Source organism: Ranitomeya imitator, chromosome 2, assembly GCF_032444005.1.
Source record: "Ranitomeya imitator isolate aRanImi1 chromosome 2, aRanImi1.pri, whole genome shotgun sequence".
Classification (NCBI taxonomy): domain Eukaryota; kingdom Metazoa; phylum Chordata; class Amphibia; order Anura; family Dendrobatidae; genus Ranitomeya; species Ranitomeya imitator.
In genome coordinates, this window is record NC_091283.1 from 74,429,705 (window position 1) to 74,449,648 (window position 19,944).

The 19,944-nt window shown below is 40.7% G+C and overlaps 1 protein-coding gene across 2 annotated transcripts in view; it reads right to left on the reverse strand.

The window, feature by feature from the left end:
* GPC3 (glypican 3) overlaps positions 1-19,944 on the reverse strand; it is an 813,378-nt gene that overhangs the window by 286,648 nt on the left and 506,786 nt on the right. For both annotated transcript variants that reach the window (XM_069746956.1, XM_069746955.1), the window contains exon 7: positions 7,437-7,593. In XM_069746956.1, coding sequence (XP_069603057.1) covers positions 7,437-7,593 — 157 coding nt within the window. The remainder of the gene's footprint in view (positions 1-7,436; positions 7,594-19,944) is intronic.

Sequence of the window (19,944 nt, forward strand, 5' to 3'; positions counted from 1 at the left end):
TTAGGATGCGAAAAAAGATTTAATTACCAAAGGTAGTCATTTTGACTTCCTACTATATCTTGCTAGTCTTTATCGCTAAATGTTATTATTTCTTTTAGCTTTCATTTTCTTGTATGTTTAGAATACGTGTTGGCTTAGACTTAGAATAATTAGCATTTTTGCAAATATACAGTATTTGACATACAGAGGACATATAAAGGACATCCGTCAGTGAACCAGTGAACTCTCGAGTGGACTACATAATTTCTGCCTGCAGTTTTGCGAATTGCTAATATGGCTAGAAGAACTGCGCTAAAGCCTGATGATATTCTTGCGATTTTACATTCTATACATTCTATATACATTCTATAAATTAAAGTTAGAACAATACCAGGAGCAAGAAACTCTAAAAATAAACAAAAACAAGCCAGGAGTCAAAATGACTCCATTCGGTAGTTCTAGGGGGGTGACCAGTCCGGTAGTCCTAGTGTTAAAAAATGGCAAAGTTGTTTTTCTTATTTTTTCATTACAATATTTATTTTAAAAAAAGTGTAATGTTAGAATTTTCACACTAGCCACAGGCTTTTTTTAGATTCATATTTCCTGTCCTTTAAAGAAGAGTTTTCAGCAGGCTCCTTATCAGCAGAGGCAGGATTACAGTGACAGGTAACACCTCTGTACACAGCTCATAACACAGGATTAGTGATGAGAGAACATGCTCGGATAACGTATTCGAGTATCTTGGGCGTGCTCGGATAATATGCTCGCGTCCCTGCATCTGCATGCTTTGCGGCTGTTCGACAGCCGCAAAACATGCAGGGATTGTCTAACAAACAGGCAATCCCAGCATGAGTTGGGGGGTCTAACGGCCGTAAAAAATGCAGCCGCAGGGACTCGAACGCATTATCCGAGCACACCCAAGATACTCTGATAACAGTAGAGCATGCTCGGATAACATATTAACCGAGCATGTTCGCTCATTACTACACAGGATCCAACAATCACAATAGGTGATGTCACAGCTGACCCTGCTCCTCTTTCCTTCACAATGCGCTTTGCATGGGTACATTAGATGCTTCAATATACAAGATCTGGTCAGGGTCTGAACACTGTGACTATGTACATATTTTATTATTATTATTATTATTATTATTATTATTTATATAGCACCATTAATCCCAAGGTGCTGTACATGAGAAAGGGGTTACGTACAGAGTTATAGATATCGTTAACAGTAAACAAATTTACAATGACAGAGTGGTACAGAGGGGAGAGGACCCTGTCCTTGTGGACTTACATTCTATGTACATGTGTTGTTTCCTGAAACAACAGGAAGTTAGAGTCTAAAAATGCCCAAGTGGCCAGTGTGAAATTTGCAAGATTTTTATTTAAAAAAAAATACATTGTGATATGTAAAAATAAAGCATTGTAAAAAAAAAAAAAGTTACACAAAAACCTGAATTAAACAATAGGTTATTTTCTGATGATAGCTTTGTTTTAAGCCTTAGCAGTTGTCAGAGTGCGATTTAGCCAGGAGACAGTTAAAATGTTCAAGATAGCATAACACAAAGTCTGAGACAATAGCCTCTCAGATTGTTTTCTTAATAGAAATAACAAATGAGCAGAGTCACACAGCGTGTCATAATTCATTATACAGTACATTCTAACCAAATCATGAATGTGCTCATTAACCCAATATACATAATTACACCTGCATGACAGAGTACATGTCGGGTCATGGAAGCTTATATCATCTATTGCATAAGGTACAATCTACTTGTCTACGCCAATTGTGGTGCTTTTTTTTAACTTTCTTAACCGGAGGTGATTATACTAGTTAGTCAGACAGGTGTCTACCATGAATGTCTACAACAGATACAGTGGCATGTAAAAGTTATTGTGAACAGTTAAGAAAGTTGAAGAAGAAATGATCTCTAAAAGGTTCTAAAGTTAAAGAGGACACGTTTCCTTTGCATTTTAGGCTAATATATATATATATATATATATATATATATATATATATATATTTTAACTTTAACATTTCAAAAATCACAAAAAGGAAAATGCGCTGATGCAAAAGTTTCGGCACCCTGCATGGTTAGTACCTAGTAGCACCCCCTTTTGCAAGTATCACAGCTTGTAAACACTTTTTGTAGCCAGCCAAGAGTCTTTCAATTCTTGTTTGAGAGATTTTCATCCACTCTTCCTTGGACAATTCTTAAAGTCCTATTTTGAGGTCTAGCCACAGATTTTCAATGATGTTCAGATTAGAGGACTGTGAGGGCCATTGTAAAACCTTCAGCTTGTGCCTTTTGAGGTCGTCTATTGTGGATTTTGACTTGAGTTTAGGATCATTATCCATTTGTAGAAGCCATCCTCTTTTCATCTTAACCCTTTTAACAGAGAGTGAAATGATCTTTGTGCCATTGGCTGTAACTCAACCACAAAGCATGACTGATCCACCTTAATGCTTAATAGATGTTCTTTTCCAGAAATTCTGGCCAAAGAGGTCTTCCATACCTTATCTTGACCGCCACTGTTCCTGTTAACTGCTATTTCTCAATTCCATTTCAAACTGAGGAAAGGGCAACTTGAAAATGCTTTGCAATCTTTTTATAGCCTTCTCCTGCTTTGTGGGCCTCCGCCATTTTCATTGTCAGAGTGCTAGGCAGATGCTTAGAAGAACCCATGGCTGCTGTTTTTTGGCACACGGTTAGAGGAGGCAGAGTTTTCATAAAGCTGGGAAATTTGCATCATCTGGCCTTTCCTAACGATGATAGTGAACAAGCCATAACCCTAACTGGCTAATTAAGGTCTGAAACCTTGGTCAAAGTTAGTGGAGTACAGAAATCTCCACGGGTGCCCAAACTTTTGCATAGACTTACTTTCCTTTTTCCAATTTTAAAATGAAATGAATGTTGCCTAAAATACAAAGGAAATGTGTGCTATTTAACTTCAGGCCTTTTAGAGATTATTTCATCCAATTTTGACCAGGAGAGCCCTAACTTTTATATGCCACTGTAAGGGCACGGTCATCATGCCAAGATATTCAAGGCCATTATATATACAAACTAAGCTTTTCCAAGCTGGTGGTATCCTTAATAATCATGGAGATCATTCAAAATGCTAGACGTAGATGAAGTGAAGTATGTTCACATTTGCCTTGCCTAAGTTGAGTAAAACTGAAGATTTTTTTCATTAAAGTTATAGTATTAAACTTACTTTCATGGTATGGGTTAAAAAATGTTCTATGAAACTCCGTATTGTCAAAATTATGGAAATGGTTCTTGTATTCAGTTAGATATTGATTAAAGGGAGCCTGTCACCCACCCAGGGCCTATTAAAGTAAAAGAGCCACCTTCAGCAGCACTAAGGCTGCATTCTGTGAAGGTGGCTCTTATGTTTATTATCCCTAGGAATGCTGAAATAATCACTTTTATAAATTTCCCGCCATACCTCTATTGAGTCAGGGAGGTATGTTTCCTCCCCGTGACTCAACCACCTCACAGCCGTCCATCATGCCCCTCTCTCCTCTGGGCGCAGCCTCCTCTCTTTGCAGTGATGTCACCGGCGCCTTCGTGTAGCGGAGGCCCCAGATCCCGCGCCCACAGTGTGTTATGATGTATTCACACTGCGGGGCTCAGAATCTGGTGCCTACACAGTGGAGTGGGTCACCATGCTCCTTTGAAGATAATGCAGATGTCTTGTGAGCATTATCTTCAATGGAGCATGGTGATCAGCTCCACTGTGTAGGCGCCAGATTCTGAGCCCCGCAGTGTGAATACATCATAACCAGGTACGGACTGGGGCTGAAATTCATCCCTGGCATTTGAAATCACACAGGCCCATGCTGTCCCCGTCCTCAAGTACTAGATGGGATATATTATTAATATTACCCTGGATAGAGGAAAGCAAGATTTACTACTACAAGACCAATATTTCTAATGATACCCATAGCATGCTGGGGTAAGTGACGGAGTCAGCGACTTTGTGCTCCGTCACAACGCTTAACAGTATGGGTAACTTGAGAACACCAAATCTGTTAACAAGGTTACAGACAAGGCAGCCCACGACCAGACAGGCCTTTCTGGCATTTGCCAGAATTGCCAGATGGCCAGTCCGCCCCCTGATCATAACACACTGCGGGACAGGATCTGGGGCCTCTGCTACATGAAGAAAATGCCGGTGACATCACAACAAAGAGAGGAGGCTGCGCCCTGAGGAGAGAGGGGGATGATGGATGGCTGTGAGGCGGTTGAGTCAGGGGGAGAAAACATACCCCATATAAACATACTCAATAGAGGTATGGCGGGAAATTTATAAAAGTCATTATTTCAGCATTCCTAGGGATAATAAACATAAGAGCCAAGAAGGTGGCTCTTTTACTTTAATAGGCCTTGGGGGGGAGTGACAGGTTCCCTTTAAATATAAAAATATAAGGATGAATGACCTCGGGGAGATGTTTTGATCTCCCCGAGGTCACTCATCCTTATATTTATAGTCTTTTTACTAGGCACTGCTCCTAATAGCCAGTTTCCTACTCCACACTGATGAGGGGCAAATACCCCAAAACAGCTGTCTGTGGATGGATACCATGTTTTGGCATAGGTGGTTTTCCCTTTTGGGATGCTGCCCTTCCCATGGTTGTTCCTTCCCGGTGAAAGACCTGGCTATTTATTGCTTGCGTTGAGAAACACGTGATGGTGTCTCTGCGGCTTTTCTACATGCATTTGCATATTTCCCATAAGGGATGGGGGCAGTGTTCTGGATCACTGCGTTGAGAAACACGTGATGGTGTCTCCACGGTGTTGGATGTTTTGATCTCCCCGAGGTCATTCATCCTTATATTTATAGTCTTTTTACTAGGCACTGCTCCTAATAGCCAGTTTCCTACTCCACACTGATGAGGGGCAAATACCCCGAAACAGCTGTCTGTGGATAGATACCATGTTTTGGCATAGGTGGTGTTCCTTTTTGGATGCTGCCCTTCCCGTGGTTGTTCCTTCCCGGTGAAAGACCTGGCTATTTATTGCTTGCGTTGAGAAACACGTGATGGTGTCTCCGCGGCTTTTCTACATAGGTTCCCTTTAAAGTCTTACCTTTCAAAGGGGTGTACTCATAACTGTCGAGCACTGTATATATATTTATATATATATATATATACTGCTCTGGTAAAAATTAAGAGACCACTGCAAAATGTTCAGTTTGTCTGATTTTTCTCTTTATAGGTATATTTTTGAGCAAAATGTAAATTGTTATTTTATTCTATAAACTACTAACAACATGTCTCCGAATTTCCAAGCAATAAATTTTGTATTTTTCTTCTGACAAAGAGAAATGGTCAAAATAAAAACAAGTGCTTTCAGACCTCAAATAATGCAAAGAAAACAAGTTCATAATCATTTAGAAACAACAATACTAATGTTTTAACTCAGGAAGAGTTCAATCAGAAATCAATATTTGGTGGAATAACCATGATTTTTAATCACAGCTTTCATGCATCTTGGCATGCTTTCCACCAGTCTTTCACACTACTCCTGGCACAAAAATGTAAGCGGTTCTTCTTTGTTTGATGGCTTGTGACTATCCATCATCCTCTTGATTACATTCCAGAGGTTTTCAGTGGGGTTCAGGTCTGGAGATTGGGCTGCCCAAGACAGGGTTTTGATGTGGTGATCTCTTAATTTTTGCCAGAGCTGTATATATATTCAATTATGAAAACACACTATATATAGGCAAATTATTTCTTTCTTTCTGTTAGATTATACATTTTAGATACACAGTCATGCATTACAGATGTTGGAAATAATGAAAACTTTGTAATAAAAATATCCCTTTATGCTTTGTTATTTCACTAGGGTAACATAATAATGAATTTCTTAGCATTGACTGCTTACAAGCATATGTTTATAGTCGCTTACAAACTTTTAGACTTGAAACTTTACAAGTTTGCTTAAATCATGACTTTAATTGGCCCCTTGTCATTACGAGACAGACACCAAAGTTACTCTCAAAATACTGGAAGATAAATCAAAGTTTTTAAGAAAATGACTAAAAGACAGACACATATGGTAAGCCTGGTGTTTAAGAAAGGAACAAGAAAAAGGTTATGTGGGGTCAAAAAAAAAAAATTTGTTTGCAACAGTTTTACTTGGTAATGTAACTCTTTATGTCAGCAGCTGGACTCGGACCACAGGGTGGTGGCCAAATTCTCATGACATCCAGGGCGAAGTGCCAAACCCAAGATCCTCACTTTCAAAGTCACTTTTACCATAAGTATGAAAATGATATAAAGTTAAAATAAAGTCCAGTAATTAAGAAATTAGTGTTTATGTAACGATGGGGCAAACGGCACTTGATGCACATAAACAACAATAACAATAATTACACAACGGAAATTTCCTATCGTAAACAGCAATTCTTGGCACTTCAGTTAACTGTAACAACATAATAAGTCTAAGGTGAAATTCACCAGCAGACCAAACGTAGAGAACCAAAGTATGAGTCAAGTGCCACATTTATTAATAAATATTTAAAATAATAAAAGCCAATAACAATAACTCCACAAATATTACACAATAGATTGTATACTAAAGATCATTGAGGAATTTAACATTTCATTGCATTTCTGCAATTGACACATGATGCCACGGTGTTGTTGGGTGTTGAATGGTGATGAAAGGTCATGGGGGTGATTCATCAAAGTGCTTACGGTAGAAAACTGGGGTATAACAATTTGAAAAGCCGCAACATTTTTGAATAATGTATGGTTGCGGAAAAAGAACTGCGATTTTTGGCATTTTCACACCAGTTTAAAGCAACTATGCCAAGCTAGGCGGAGCTGGGAAGATGCTGGGGCAGTACATGGCATGACAGGGCTGACACGAGGGGTAGGCACCCAACACCTAGGGCGCTACCGCCTGCCTTCCCTGGGAGGCACACTTTGGGTGAAAAAAGTAACATTGATCAATTCCTGCGGCCACACGGCACCTTCCTCCATCTGAAGGCATTCAGCACAGTGACAGTCGGGGTACACGCTCAGTTAGCAGTGTCCCTCACTGACATTACTGACCCCTCTCTCTGTCTGCGCAATGGCCATCGTTCCCTCCCCACGCTCAAATGTATTTGTATCTGTATTGATTTGAAGAGGGGGCAGAAGAGCAGTGCCCAGCCATGGCCATTATGCAGTTGACAGAGTTGCACTGTGAATCTCTGTAAAGGGTCAATTCAAGCCGCTGACAACACCGAAAACAGCTGATTGGCAGGGGTGCTAGGTGACACACCTTCACCGATCAGTCATTGATGACCTATCCTAAAGATGGGCCATCTATATTAAAGTAGTAGACAACCTCTAAGTCCTAGATGATCCATATTTAGGTCATGTAGGGAGCAGTCAGCAATTTAACAAGGAGACCAAAACTTTTCTTCTAGTCATATGACCGCAGAAAACATCTTACCTGGTATAAAGCGCAGCTGATTTCTTATTCTTAATCCACTCTTTCCTGAGCCATCCTCACACTCATCTTCATCATCACAGTCACCACTCTGCGAATCTTCCTCATCTGCAATTTTTCCCATGTTTTTCCTTCGCTGCGTTGACATTCCCTTTAAAAGCTAAAGACAAATAACACATAAGTAAATTCATCCATCACAACAATACAAAGCATAGTAATCAAAAAGCGCTTCATATCAAAGCCAATTTCAACATGAACCGCATGTTCAAGAAAATCCCGATAAATGATTAGTGACCAATGTTGTGATTTATGGCTTTATAAGAATGAAAGAACCAAGCTTACTCTATAGCACAAAGGACGCCACACTACACCCATCTCTCCCTCTTGCAGATTTGTATGAAGTAATGAACGCAGTACATAGGACTGCAATGTTGTACCAAGCCAATATTTTCTGCCTCAATGTCCAAGTACAGAATCCTGAAAGGACTCGCCCAAGGTCAGGAAGCAGCTGTCTCCAGGATTAGATCTGGACTCTTCAGGACAAGTGCCATAACTTTGAAATGTAAGTGGCTTCAGTCATCAAACCACCGTTCAAAAGGGAACATACATCGTAATCTGACAGTGGCCAACTCTCTAGTGGTCTAAAGCAAGAACAGCATAAACAAGAGATAGAGTGGTTGGAAATAGCTACAGCACTTTGCAGGACTCTTGAACATCAAGGGCTGGACTTAATTCAGTCCAAAAGTCGAGATGGAGGAGGTGCCAGTGGTTTACATGACAGATTCCACTTTTGGCTGTTACAAACCGTGACCATGAAGATCAAACAAGGGTTATATGAAAGGACGGTCACAGCGTTAGCATCTAAAGAATGACTTCACATTTGTAGCTGGCGCATCCCTGTCTTTTAGTTTCCGTCTTTGAATAAGAGATGCTCATACGAGATGTGATTAAATCAAATATTATCTACGCAGGTATTCTTGTTTATGTAATATAGTCTTGTGGTCATCTGACGGGCAGGGTATCTCCGCTGACAAACATGCACACTTTAGAAAAGTCACAGTAGAGAAAAATTCTGTACATGCAATTAGGGTTACCAGCTTGAGTTTTTATTCAGTTTTTTGGATAGCTTATCAAAAAAATCACGGACAGACATTTTTTACAAACACATTGGAAAACTATAACCTGTCTAGAGCCCATAGTTCAAATATGCAGACATCAGCTGCGTTCACTATAAACTGTATAATCATGATAATTAGAGTCAAGATAATCAATATAAGTTTTTCAGGTTCAAAAAATTACAGACGCCTCAATTTTTACTTTATCATGGACAGGGCAAAAAAAAGTGTGGTGTGTCCTGGAAATTCTGTACGTTTCTCCACTCTGCCTACTATAATAATAATAATAATAATAATCTTTATTTATATAGCACCAACATATTCCGCAGTGCTTTACAGTTTAAAGTCGCAGTAGAGGAATAGATTATGCATGTGTAGTCAAGGTTGACAACCTGACTTTTTATTTTTTCTGGAAAGCTTATCAAAAAATAATTTAGTGATTCATGTATACAGCCCATAATTTTGATATGAAGACATGCATGCTGCATTCACTGTAAACCGTAAAATAATGATAATTCCAGTCAAAATAATCTGTATAAGTTTCTTCAGCTTAAAAAAAAATTACAGACAACTCTATTTTTATTTTTACAAACAGGGAAAAAGTGCACAATTTTTACAGACTGTCCGGGAATTTCGCTGGACTCATAAAATGTACATCTTAATATAAGGATTACACAGACATTCTGACAGATATTTAAAGAAAGTACAACAGCCTCCTCAATTCTAAAACTGGCCATGTGTATGCACAGCTATTTTTCCTGAATTCCAGAAATATCAGAACACAAATCCCACAAACTTTGAGCTCAGCTGAGCTTTCATGTGTTTTCAATGGGGAGAGACTTCGGCTGCCAGATTAATTGGCGGTGGCTTATCTCCAGGAGAGCAAAAGGAACACATTAGATGTCAATCCCATCCTGCCAAAATTGGCGGTTTCAATCTACTTTTATCTAAAGTGTGAAGCTTTAAGAAATCTATTTAACATTGCATGCAGTTGGTTCTTGAAATCTGATGGCAGATCTAGTTTATTGATTTCAGCCCAGATGAGACCAGATGATTTCCACACGACCGGCTGAACTCTAGCAGATGATGGGGAAAAGAAGGGTGAGACATTTTAGATTTTAACATTTCTGATTATTCTGCTCCTAATGAAAACTTGTGCTAGAGGACTCATCAGGGGAGAAGGATGCTCTATGCCACAGAGATCAACGGTGGACAACACGGACCAAATGGCACAGCAGGCGGGACTTGGAACAGCAAGGACTAGGAATAGAGACAATTAACAATGAATTTTGAATATGGAGGTTAGCCAAAAAGCATCATAGCCCCGATTTGACCATGAAGAAACCATTTCTCACAGGCATGTCAAATCATGTACTATGCAAACATTTTAAGCCATTATCTCTTAAAATGATTTTATAAAACTCCGGGATTATATGCATCCCAGGGAGTGGTACTCCTAAAAACAGCAACAGCGAGAGAAGTCATGTTGTCATTTTTAGGGGTTCCCTCATAATACAAAGGTTTGGAATTACTTCTAAGAAATTTAGTACAAATACTGACCAATCAATTGTTTGTTATTCACTAAAGCTAAAATAAGTCCTGCTTGGTGAGTGTCCATGTATCATCAGCATTTTTTGTGCTGCACAAACTAAAATTTACGCTAACTGTAAAGTCAGTGGAAAGAGTAAAAAAATGTATGCATGGACAGTAAATCAAAAAAACACAAAATTTCACATTTGATAAATATACAGCCAGTTGTCACTGGTTTACCGCAACAGAGAGGGGCCAGAAGACTTCAGCGTCTGATTTCATGTACTCTTGCACTGATTACAAGCATGTCTCCTTCTTATTAAAAGGTGCAGGTTTCTGTTAGCAGTGCAGGGGTTAAACTATTCAGCTGTATTTAACACTCCCCTCTGTTATATATACTCTCCTCTGGAAATTTGGATTGCCAGTGTTAAATGTTGTATTGCCTGGTGTGGAGTGGGGGAGTCAGTTGTTGGTAGAGGCATTTGGAGTATTTTTCTGTGACTTCTGCTTGGACTTTTTGGCTGTTTGCAAATCCTCTTCATCTGCTTTTTGGCTTACGGTATATTCTTTTTCTCTCCAGTGATATCCTCTGTTGTCTGTGAGTGAATATTTGTATGTCTGGTGTTATGACCTGGTGGTCAGGACAATAATGGACCTGGTGGTTAAGAGCACACTGAATGACCTGATAGTTACTGATAATAAAGGACGAGCTCTGGGACGTGGGAACTCTGCTGACCGCAATCCCTAATCCTATCAAACACACTAGAAATAGCCGTGGATTGCGCCTAACGCTCCCTATGCAACTCGGCACAGCCTAAGGAACTAGCTAGCCCTGAAGATAGAAAAATAAAGCCTACCTTGCCTCAGAGAAAATTCCCAAAGGAAAAGGCAGCCCCCCACATATAATGACTGTGAGTAAAGATGAAAATACAAACACAGAGATGAAATAGATTTAGCAAAGTGAGGCCCGACTTACTGAACAGACCGAGGATAGGAAAGGTTACTTTGCGGTCAGCACAAAAACCTACAAAAAGACCACGCAGAGGGCGCAAAAAAGACCCTCTGCGTCCCAGAGCTTCCAGCAAGCAAGACAACAATAAAAATAGCAAGCTGGACAGAAAAATAGCAAACCAAAGAAATACAAGCTGGAACTTAGCTTCTGCTGGGAAGACAGGTCACAAGAACGATCCAGGAGTGAACTAGACCAATACTGGAACATTGACAGGTGGCATGGAGCAAAGATCTAAGTGGAGTTAAATAGAGCAGCCAGCTAACGAATTAACCTCATCACCTGTGGAAGGAAACTCAGAAACACCCACCAGAGGAAGTCCATGGACAGAACCAGCCGAAGTACCATTCATGACCACAGGAGGGAGCCCGACAACAGAATTCACAACAGTGTGGTAGTTTTCCTTTTTTCCCTGTACATCCTTCCTTGTTTGTCTGGTTTTTGCAAATTCATACACTATTACTCCCCACTTTCGTGGGTGGGGGAGGAGGACAGATATAAGGCTGATTCAAGAGATCAGCAAGGTACGTGGCCCCGGTGTCTTCACCATCAGAAGTAATCCAGGGAGACAGGATAGCTAGGGCACCCCTAGCGTTAGGGACAGGTAAGGAGCCCCTGGCCCAGGGGAATCTGACAACAATGTCATGATACCAGTATTAAAAAGTGGAGCTTTACATTAATAAAAAAAATCTTCACCTTTATTATTTCTTTACACAGAATTTTTTGGCAGCATTGCTTCTGTCTTGTAAAAAAAGCCATGGTTTTACAAGCATTTTTATAGCTTTATTATATACACATGTATCCATTTTTACCCAAAGGCATCAAGCATTTAGTGTAAATATATTTCATGTATTTTCCAGTGGGTTTTCTATAGGGAGAAAAAATGGCATTCAAAAATGAACTTCCTATCTAAAGAGTTAAGTATTTTGGGGAAAAAAATTAGAAACGCAAACAATGCACCAGAAATGTGATATAAAAAAAACTAAAAATACAAATTATAATGCATTTCATATTTTTCTATTGACAGCCAATATTTGGCAACAGCAAAAAAAGTCTGCAAAGCCAGCTTTAAAGAGGACCTGCCACTAGGTCAAATTTTATTCCCACTGATCCCCTGAGTAATCCACTTTTTATTATTTTATTATTTAAATCCACTGAATAGTTCCAGAGATATGGGAATTTTTATTTAATGTAAATTTTTTTGTTTTTACTAAGAAGGTGTGGCTTAAAGATCCTCTGGGGCGTGTCTTTAGACTGCACTAGATAATAACCTTGTGGATGACACTCAACTGGTAAAGACCATAAGCATTAGCACAAAATAAAAAAGCCCATATCTCTGGACAAGTATGGGGGATTTAAAAAACAAAACCGGAATAATTAGGTGAGCAGCAGGAATAAAGTAAGAGCAAAAACTGACCACTTTTGACCTGGTCACAGATCCTCTTTAAGGTGCATTATTTAGCTATTGAGATGATCCTTCTAGTTTGGTCTACGTACAATCTCATAGCTGTGCCAGTGCAATGAAGTACTTGTTTTTCATTCACAACCAGATTCATCCCCACAGCACGTGTTCTTTAATGTCCCCTTCTTTATTATTGCAAGACAGTCTTTCAAGCTCAGTCCAAATATGCATGGAATTAATTGAAAGAAAATATTTCTAAGAATTGTTTTAGTAACAAAGTAGAGAAAGTATCCAACAGGGGAAAAACACAATTCCTAAATTGTCATTAAATGAAATAGTTCTGAGAAATTCCTCACTGAGGAACAGGAAGCTTCCCAGCGTTCACATTCACTTATTTGCATGAATCAGTAGAAATTTGCACTCTATGTTTATTTGCTGTGAAAACTAAACAAACAACCTATTTTAATGTCTTTGGCATCTGTAGTGTCTTTAGGGTGGTTTCACCTCATAGCGTTCTTGCTGTGGGGGTTTTCTGACATTTTCGTTATAATTTATTTTTTGACAAAAACACTATGAACCGACAATAGCTAAAAGTCAATAGTGAAATATAATTTGCAAATAGAACAATGTTGTTGTTTTTTTGTGGTGCTGTTTGTATTTTTTTAAACTGCAGATGTATTTTTTGGGATGGGTAGTTAGTGAGATTTTTCATCAAACCGTAGCATGCTTTGTATGGAGTTTTTCCCATGTGCTTTTTTATGGGAAAGAAAAAAAAACACCCAAAATTTTACTTATGTCTGTATTAAAAAAAAAATACAGTGAAATCGTAGAAAAAAATGAATGGCATTTTTTTTTTACAAGTAAAAATCATTGCAAAAAAATGATTGTGATTTAGGGATGAGAGAACATGCTCGGTGATACTAGGATATCACTTGAGTATCTGCGTGCTCGTATGAGATTGTTACTCAGTGAGCATTAGCCAATGCTCAATTTCAAACTCGAATTTCCACCTCGCATCTTTGGCAGCTATTACACAGCCGATAAGCATGCAGGGATTGCATGCACAGCACTGTAATGCCGTAGCCATCTTAGTAGTGCCATTGCGCAGCTCTGTGACAGTTGTTATTGGAGGGAGACAGTTCTTGTCTAGGCCTGTGTATGCACAGTTTAAGGAATCCTGTTGTGTTGATACTGATGCTGAAGCTGATCCATCATACTTAGGGCTAATCTTGGGCTTTGCTGTTTGTATCAGATACAATCTGCATTTAGCCTAGGGATGGAGACAGAGTGGCAGGAGCAGGGAGAATGGCTAAATACAGTATCTAGGCAGGGATTAGGGCTTTGCAGTCCGTTGCTAAATATATAGCTGCAACAGTTGACCACATTTTTATTTTTTGGGTGAAAAAATGTATTATATTGTAATCCATAGAGTATTAGGTGCTTTGTGGAACATTTCTGGGTTATATAACACTACATAAAAGCCTTGAAACATTTTTATGTATTCACTTACTCATCCATACAGTATTACATGCTCTGGGGCACATTGTTGTGGCATTTAACACTCGAAAAAAAAGCGTTAAAACATTTTTCTGGATTCAGTTAGTCATTTACACAGTGTAACATGCTTAGTGGTGACAAGAATGGCAGAATCATGCGAGATTCCTGAGGGTGTGACCATAGGAATGTCTGAGGCAGGGGAAGCTGGCACAACAGCAAAGGTGGCAGGAGCTTATGGCCCGGAATCGTCCACTTTCCCAGAGCCACCAAGGCCTGAACCCAGGCTGCAACCTTCACCGCTCGGGTTCTTGCGGATTGCGGATGGGAGAGCCAAGATCCAGGAACTAGTGAGTGGACTGTGGGGCCTTGGCTGGTCGAAAGAGAGAAGCAGGCGAGCCAGAACCAGGGCTGGAGAAATGCTAGCAGGACCGCTAGCTGCAAGGTACGACAGTTGGCATCCCTGGGAGAGGTCATTACGTACGACCGACAGCAGAGATGGGAGTCCATAGAAGAGTTTGGGACCGGTCATCATATCTTTTTCAACCAGCTGGCAGTAGGGATGGAATACTTGCCTCCAAGGCTGCAAGAGCTGTCGGCTGGAACCAGGGTCACATTCATAATTGGCTTAATGATCGGACTCAAAGAGTGTTTGTAAATGGCTACACATCCAGTTGGAAGAATGTCTCAAGTGGGGTACCACAGGGGTCTATCCTGGGCCCTATATTGTTCAACATCTTTATCAATGATTTAGATGAAGGAATTGAGGGTAAACTGATTAAATTTGCTGATGACACAAAGCTAGGAGGGATAGCTAATATTAGAGAAGAGAAAGATAGGATTCAAAAAGATATAAATAAACTGGAGCAGTGGGGAGCAACTAACAGAATGGTTTTTAACAGGGAAAAATGCAAAGTATTACATCTGGGCAATAAAAATATAAAAAGCATATACAGAATGGGAGGAATAGGGCTAAGCAACACTACATGTGAAAAGGACTTGGGTATACTAATAGATCACAGACTTGAACATGAGTCAACAGTGTGATGTAGCAGCAAAAAAAAGGCAAATACAATTCTGGGATGTATTAACAGAATCATACAGTTTAGATCACGTGAAGTCATTATTCCCCTCTACTCCTCTTTGGTCAAACCTCTTCTGGAATACTGTGTCTAGTTTTGTGACATCAACAAATTGGAGCAAGTTCAGAGAAGAGCGACCAGGATGGTGACCGGTCTGCGAACCATGTCCTATGAGGAACGGTTACAGGATTTGGGAATGTTTAGCTTGCAAAAAAGAAGATTGAGAGGAGACCTAATAGCTGTCTACAAATATCTCAAGGGCTGTCACATTGTAGAGTGATCATCTTTATTCTCATTTGCACAAGGAAAGACTAGAAGCAATGGGATGAAACTGAATGGGAGGAGACACAGATTAGATATTAGAAAAAACTTTTTGACAGTTAGGGTGATCAATGAGTGGAACAGGCTGCCACGAGAGGTGGTGAGTTCTCCTTCATGGAAATCTTTAAACAGAGGCTGGATGGACATCTGTCTGGGATGATTTAGTGAATCCTGCTTTGAGCAGGGGGTTGGACCAGATGACCCAGGAGGTCCCTTCCAACTCTACCTTTCTATGTTTCTATGATTCCTCAAAATGGAGGGGCAACATTGTTGGTATGCGGTGGGTGTGATCCGAGAAGGAAAAGAGAAGGATGAACCCTACTTGAGGAATGAACGGGCCTGAGAGAGCCTCTTTAAGGTAGCTCGAGATGGGACTACTATAATCCCCAAGAGATCGTTTTATCCTTGTGTCCCCCTTCTCCTATGCGGGAGCAGGTGATAGTGCACCTGACGCAGGTGTCTGTTGCCTATTTCTATATACCAGGGGCTCCGGCACTATCCGAAACCGGGTTATTTACAGCCCAGGACCTGCAAATCAGGCTCTAGGAAGCAGGTGGATGCAGTACCCTCAGCCTCTCAAGGAAGGAAAGGAAGCCAACACCTGAAGAGGATTACTGCATCATCCTCCTTATTTTTTTCCTGCAAAGCATTTTTGAGTGTAGGAGTACAGCAATTACACTTTAAAACTATTTGAATAAGGCCTATCAGTTTTTGACTTTCAGTGGTCTCTGCCCTGTTGAGGAGGAATATAGAGATAAAGATGGCGTGCACTCGGTCAGGGATACGAGGTGCTGGTGTAATGGATCAAATGATCCTGAATACTAGTAAATATATACACCGCACACTCTAATGATAATGGCGTGATTGCTTAAACATTTATTGTCAAGTAAACTTATATTGGGGAGCGAAACAGCAACATAGAACTTGGAAGCGATATGTACAGACGTTTCGGCTCTACCAGAGCCTTACTCATTGTATCGCTGAAACAAATAAAAATAAAAAACGTATATCACAAAACAAAATAATAATAATATGTTGACAATATATATTGAAACATATCCGTGATCCTAGAAGTAAAAAAACACTGCATCGTAAATGAACAAATATGTACAAAATATACAATATAGGCTAGCAAGTACTGGTGTCCTAATAAGTACATCTATTTAGAAAGGGTATGTTACCTTTTCCACAGTAAAGAATGAGATGAGACGACTAGGGTAGAAATCCCACAGTGCCCAGATAAGACTGCAAAGAATAGCAACATAATTAATATAAAGGTTAAACTCTCTGTGTCATAGAGAAAGAGTAGGAAGATCGGATGGTACCTATGGCTGTGCTGCTGTTCATGTAATGTATGCAGGTGGTGGCACAGCAGATGTGTGGTAGTCTATGGAGGGATGGAAACACATAGTAAGATATACATGTAGGGACATAGAGGTATGGGGGTTTAGTATGGCGCTAGTAGTGTCCCGGCTTGTGTGCTGGCATGAGTTACCTGAAACGCTGGTAGGGGTAAGCGGCGCTCCCGCGCCTTGCTCTGTCAGCGGCGTGCCTGCAGATCCCATCTCCCTGTGTTATATGCGGCCAGGAGTGCCGAAAACCGGAAGTCCCAGACCGGAAGTGACGTGGCGCTGTGTGTCTGGATAACAGAGGGCAGATGTAAGGGAGCCTGTGTATACCCTGTAGTCAGGGTAACGAAAGTGAAACAGCAACGCTGAGATAGCGCTATGGTGTGGCCCCAGTGTGTATGCATGAGTAACCGGACCTCTATGCATAGGTCACACAGCGCAAATCTGGGACGCAAGTGTGTACTAGGAACAGCAAAGGGAGGGGCAAGCATAAGGATGGCACTACAATGAGGCTCTGAAATAAGGCTATGACATGTTCCTATATATATGCTGTGTAATAAACTAACTAAGGACTACATATGAACAGAACAGGATAGCAGCTATATATATGGGCAAACCCATGTAAGGGAGTGACACTAGATACATATCCTAGAGTAGATATAGTGGGAGTATTGATCCATATATATGGAGATGGCACTAATTATGCCTAGGACATAAAAGGTGTATATGATAAAAAAAAAAAAAAAATCAGGGATTATGAGGAGACAGAGACCAGAGGGTAGGAGGGGGAAGGTGAAGAAGGTTATTTTGGGAACTCACCCATCATGACAGTAGTTTAGCGGGTCTGTGAAGACAATAGGGTAAAGGTTATACGTAGTTTATAAGAGCCAATCTATTTCTCTATTAAGCCCTTTTGGGGCTAATGTATCCAGCTTATGTATCCAATATGTCTCTCTCATTTTAAGGAGTCTTACATGGTTACCACCCTTACGGGGGCGTAAGATTTAGAGAAAACTAAATCTTATCTCTTAGATACAGGACATTTTTTAGAAATCATACAACGTCAGGGTACAGTACCCTCAGAGAGTATCCTAGTGACCTTAAACGTCAATAGCCTCTACACCTCAATCACACACGATAAGGGGATTGAAGCTACTAGGTTTCTACTAGAATCATCAGATATGTCCATTGATTCTATACAATTTTGCCTAGACCTATTAGACATAGTATTACGTGAAAACTATTTCCTATACAAGGATACATTCTATGTCCAGAAATGCGGTACTGCAATGGGCGCGAACGTAGCGCCAGCTTATGCAAACGCTTACATGAATTTCTTTGAGATCAATCATGTATTCCCTAATGATCTCTTCTCACGGTTTGCCGTGGGATATCATTGCTACATCGATGATATCTTTTTTATCTGGACGGGTACACCCAACTCTATGCTCGACTTTTTTTCACAGCTCAATTCTATCTATCCGGAGTTACAGTTCACATTACACCATAGTACGGAAAAAGTCCCATTTCTGGATACATTGGTGATAAAGGACACCGAAGGCAACCTCTCCACAGACCTATATTGCAAACCCACCGACAGTAATAGCCTTTTGCACTATTCAAGTTGCCATCCTAGGACCACCAGAGATAGCCTGCCATGCTCACAATTCAACAGGGTGTCACGCATCGTCTCTAATCCCGAAATTCGCAAGGAAAGACTAGATACTGTGGCCCAAAAATTTGAACGGAGACACTAACCACCTAGATTGCTTGACAATGAAATGACTCGGGCCCTAGCTCCTCCATCTCCTCCACCTCCTATGTACCCCAGAGAACGCATTCCCTTTGTGCATACTTTTCTTCCTTCAATGCCGAAGGTGCACTCCATCATAAAGAAACACTATTATCTAAGGCATACCCTAACATTGACTCATTTAAAGCGCCAACCTTAATTTGTACTAAACGGCCCTCCAATATCCGGGACAAGTTGATAAGAGCGGACATGGGGAGTTCCAGACCTACTTCTACACAAAAGGTACTGGCAACCCGTCGTCAGGGGACATTCCCCTGTCTAAATTGTGCGGCGTGCTCCAACGTCATCAAGTCAGATAACATAACCCACCCCAGGACAGGCAAATCTTTTCCGATCAAAGGCTTCTACACATGCAACTCAAACTTTGTGGTATACCTGGTGAAATGTCCTTGTGGTCTCCTCTATGTGGGGGAGACCACCCAACATGTAAGAGATCGCATCGCGAGCCATAAATCTACTATCCGTTGCAAAAAGAATTGGCTCCCTCTACCAGAACATTTCTCTAACTCCGGTCACTCTGTAGCACAACTTCGCTTTCAGGTAATAGAGCACGTCCCCCGCCCCCGTAGGGGTGGTAACCATGTAAGACTCCTTAAAATGAGAGAGACATATTGGATACATAAGCTGGATACATTAGCCCCAAAAGGGCTTAATAGAGAAATAGATTGGCTCTTATAAACTACGTATAACCTTTACCCTATTGTCTTCACAGACCCGCTAAACTACTGTCATGATGGGTGAGTTCCCAAAATAACCTTCTTCACCTTCCCCCTCCTACCCTCTGGTCTCTGTCTCCTCATAATCCCTGATTCCTCTATTTTTATTTTTATTTTTATCATATACACCTTTTATGTCCTAGGCATAATTAGTGCCATCTCCATATATATGGATCAATACTCCCACTATATCTACTCTAGGATATGTATCTAGTGTCACTCCCTTACATGGGTTTGCCCATATATATAGCTGCTATCCTGTTCTGTTCATATGTAGTCCTTAGTTAGTTTATTACACAGCATATATATAGGAACATGTCATAGCCTTATTTCAGAGCCTCATTGTAGTGCCATCCTTATGCTTGCCCCTCCCTTTGCTGTTCCTAGTACACACTTGCGTCCCAGATTTGCGCTGTGTGACCTATGCATAGAGGTCCGGTTACTCATGCATACACACTGGGGCCACACCATAGCGCTATCTCAGCGTTGCTGTTTCACTTTCGTTACCCTGACTACAGGGTATACACAGGCTCCCTTACATCTGCCCTCTGTTATCCAGACACACAGCGCCACGTCACTTCCGGTCTGGGACTTCCGGTTTTCGGCACTCCTGGCCGCATATAACACAGGGAGATGGGATCTGCAGGCACGCCGCTGACAGAGCAAGGCGGGGGAGCGCC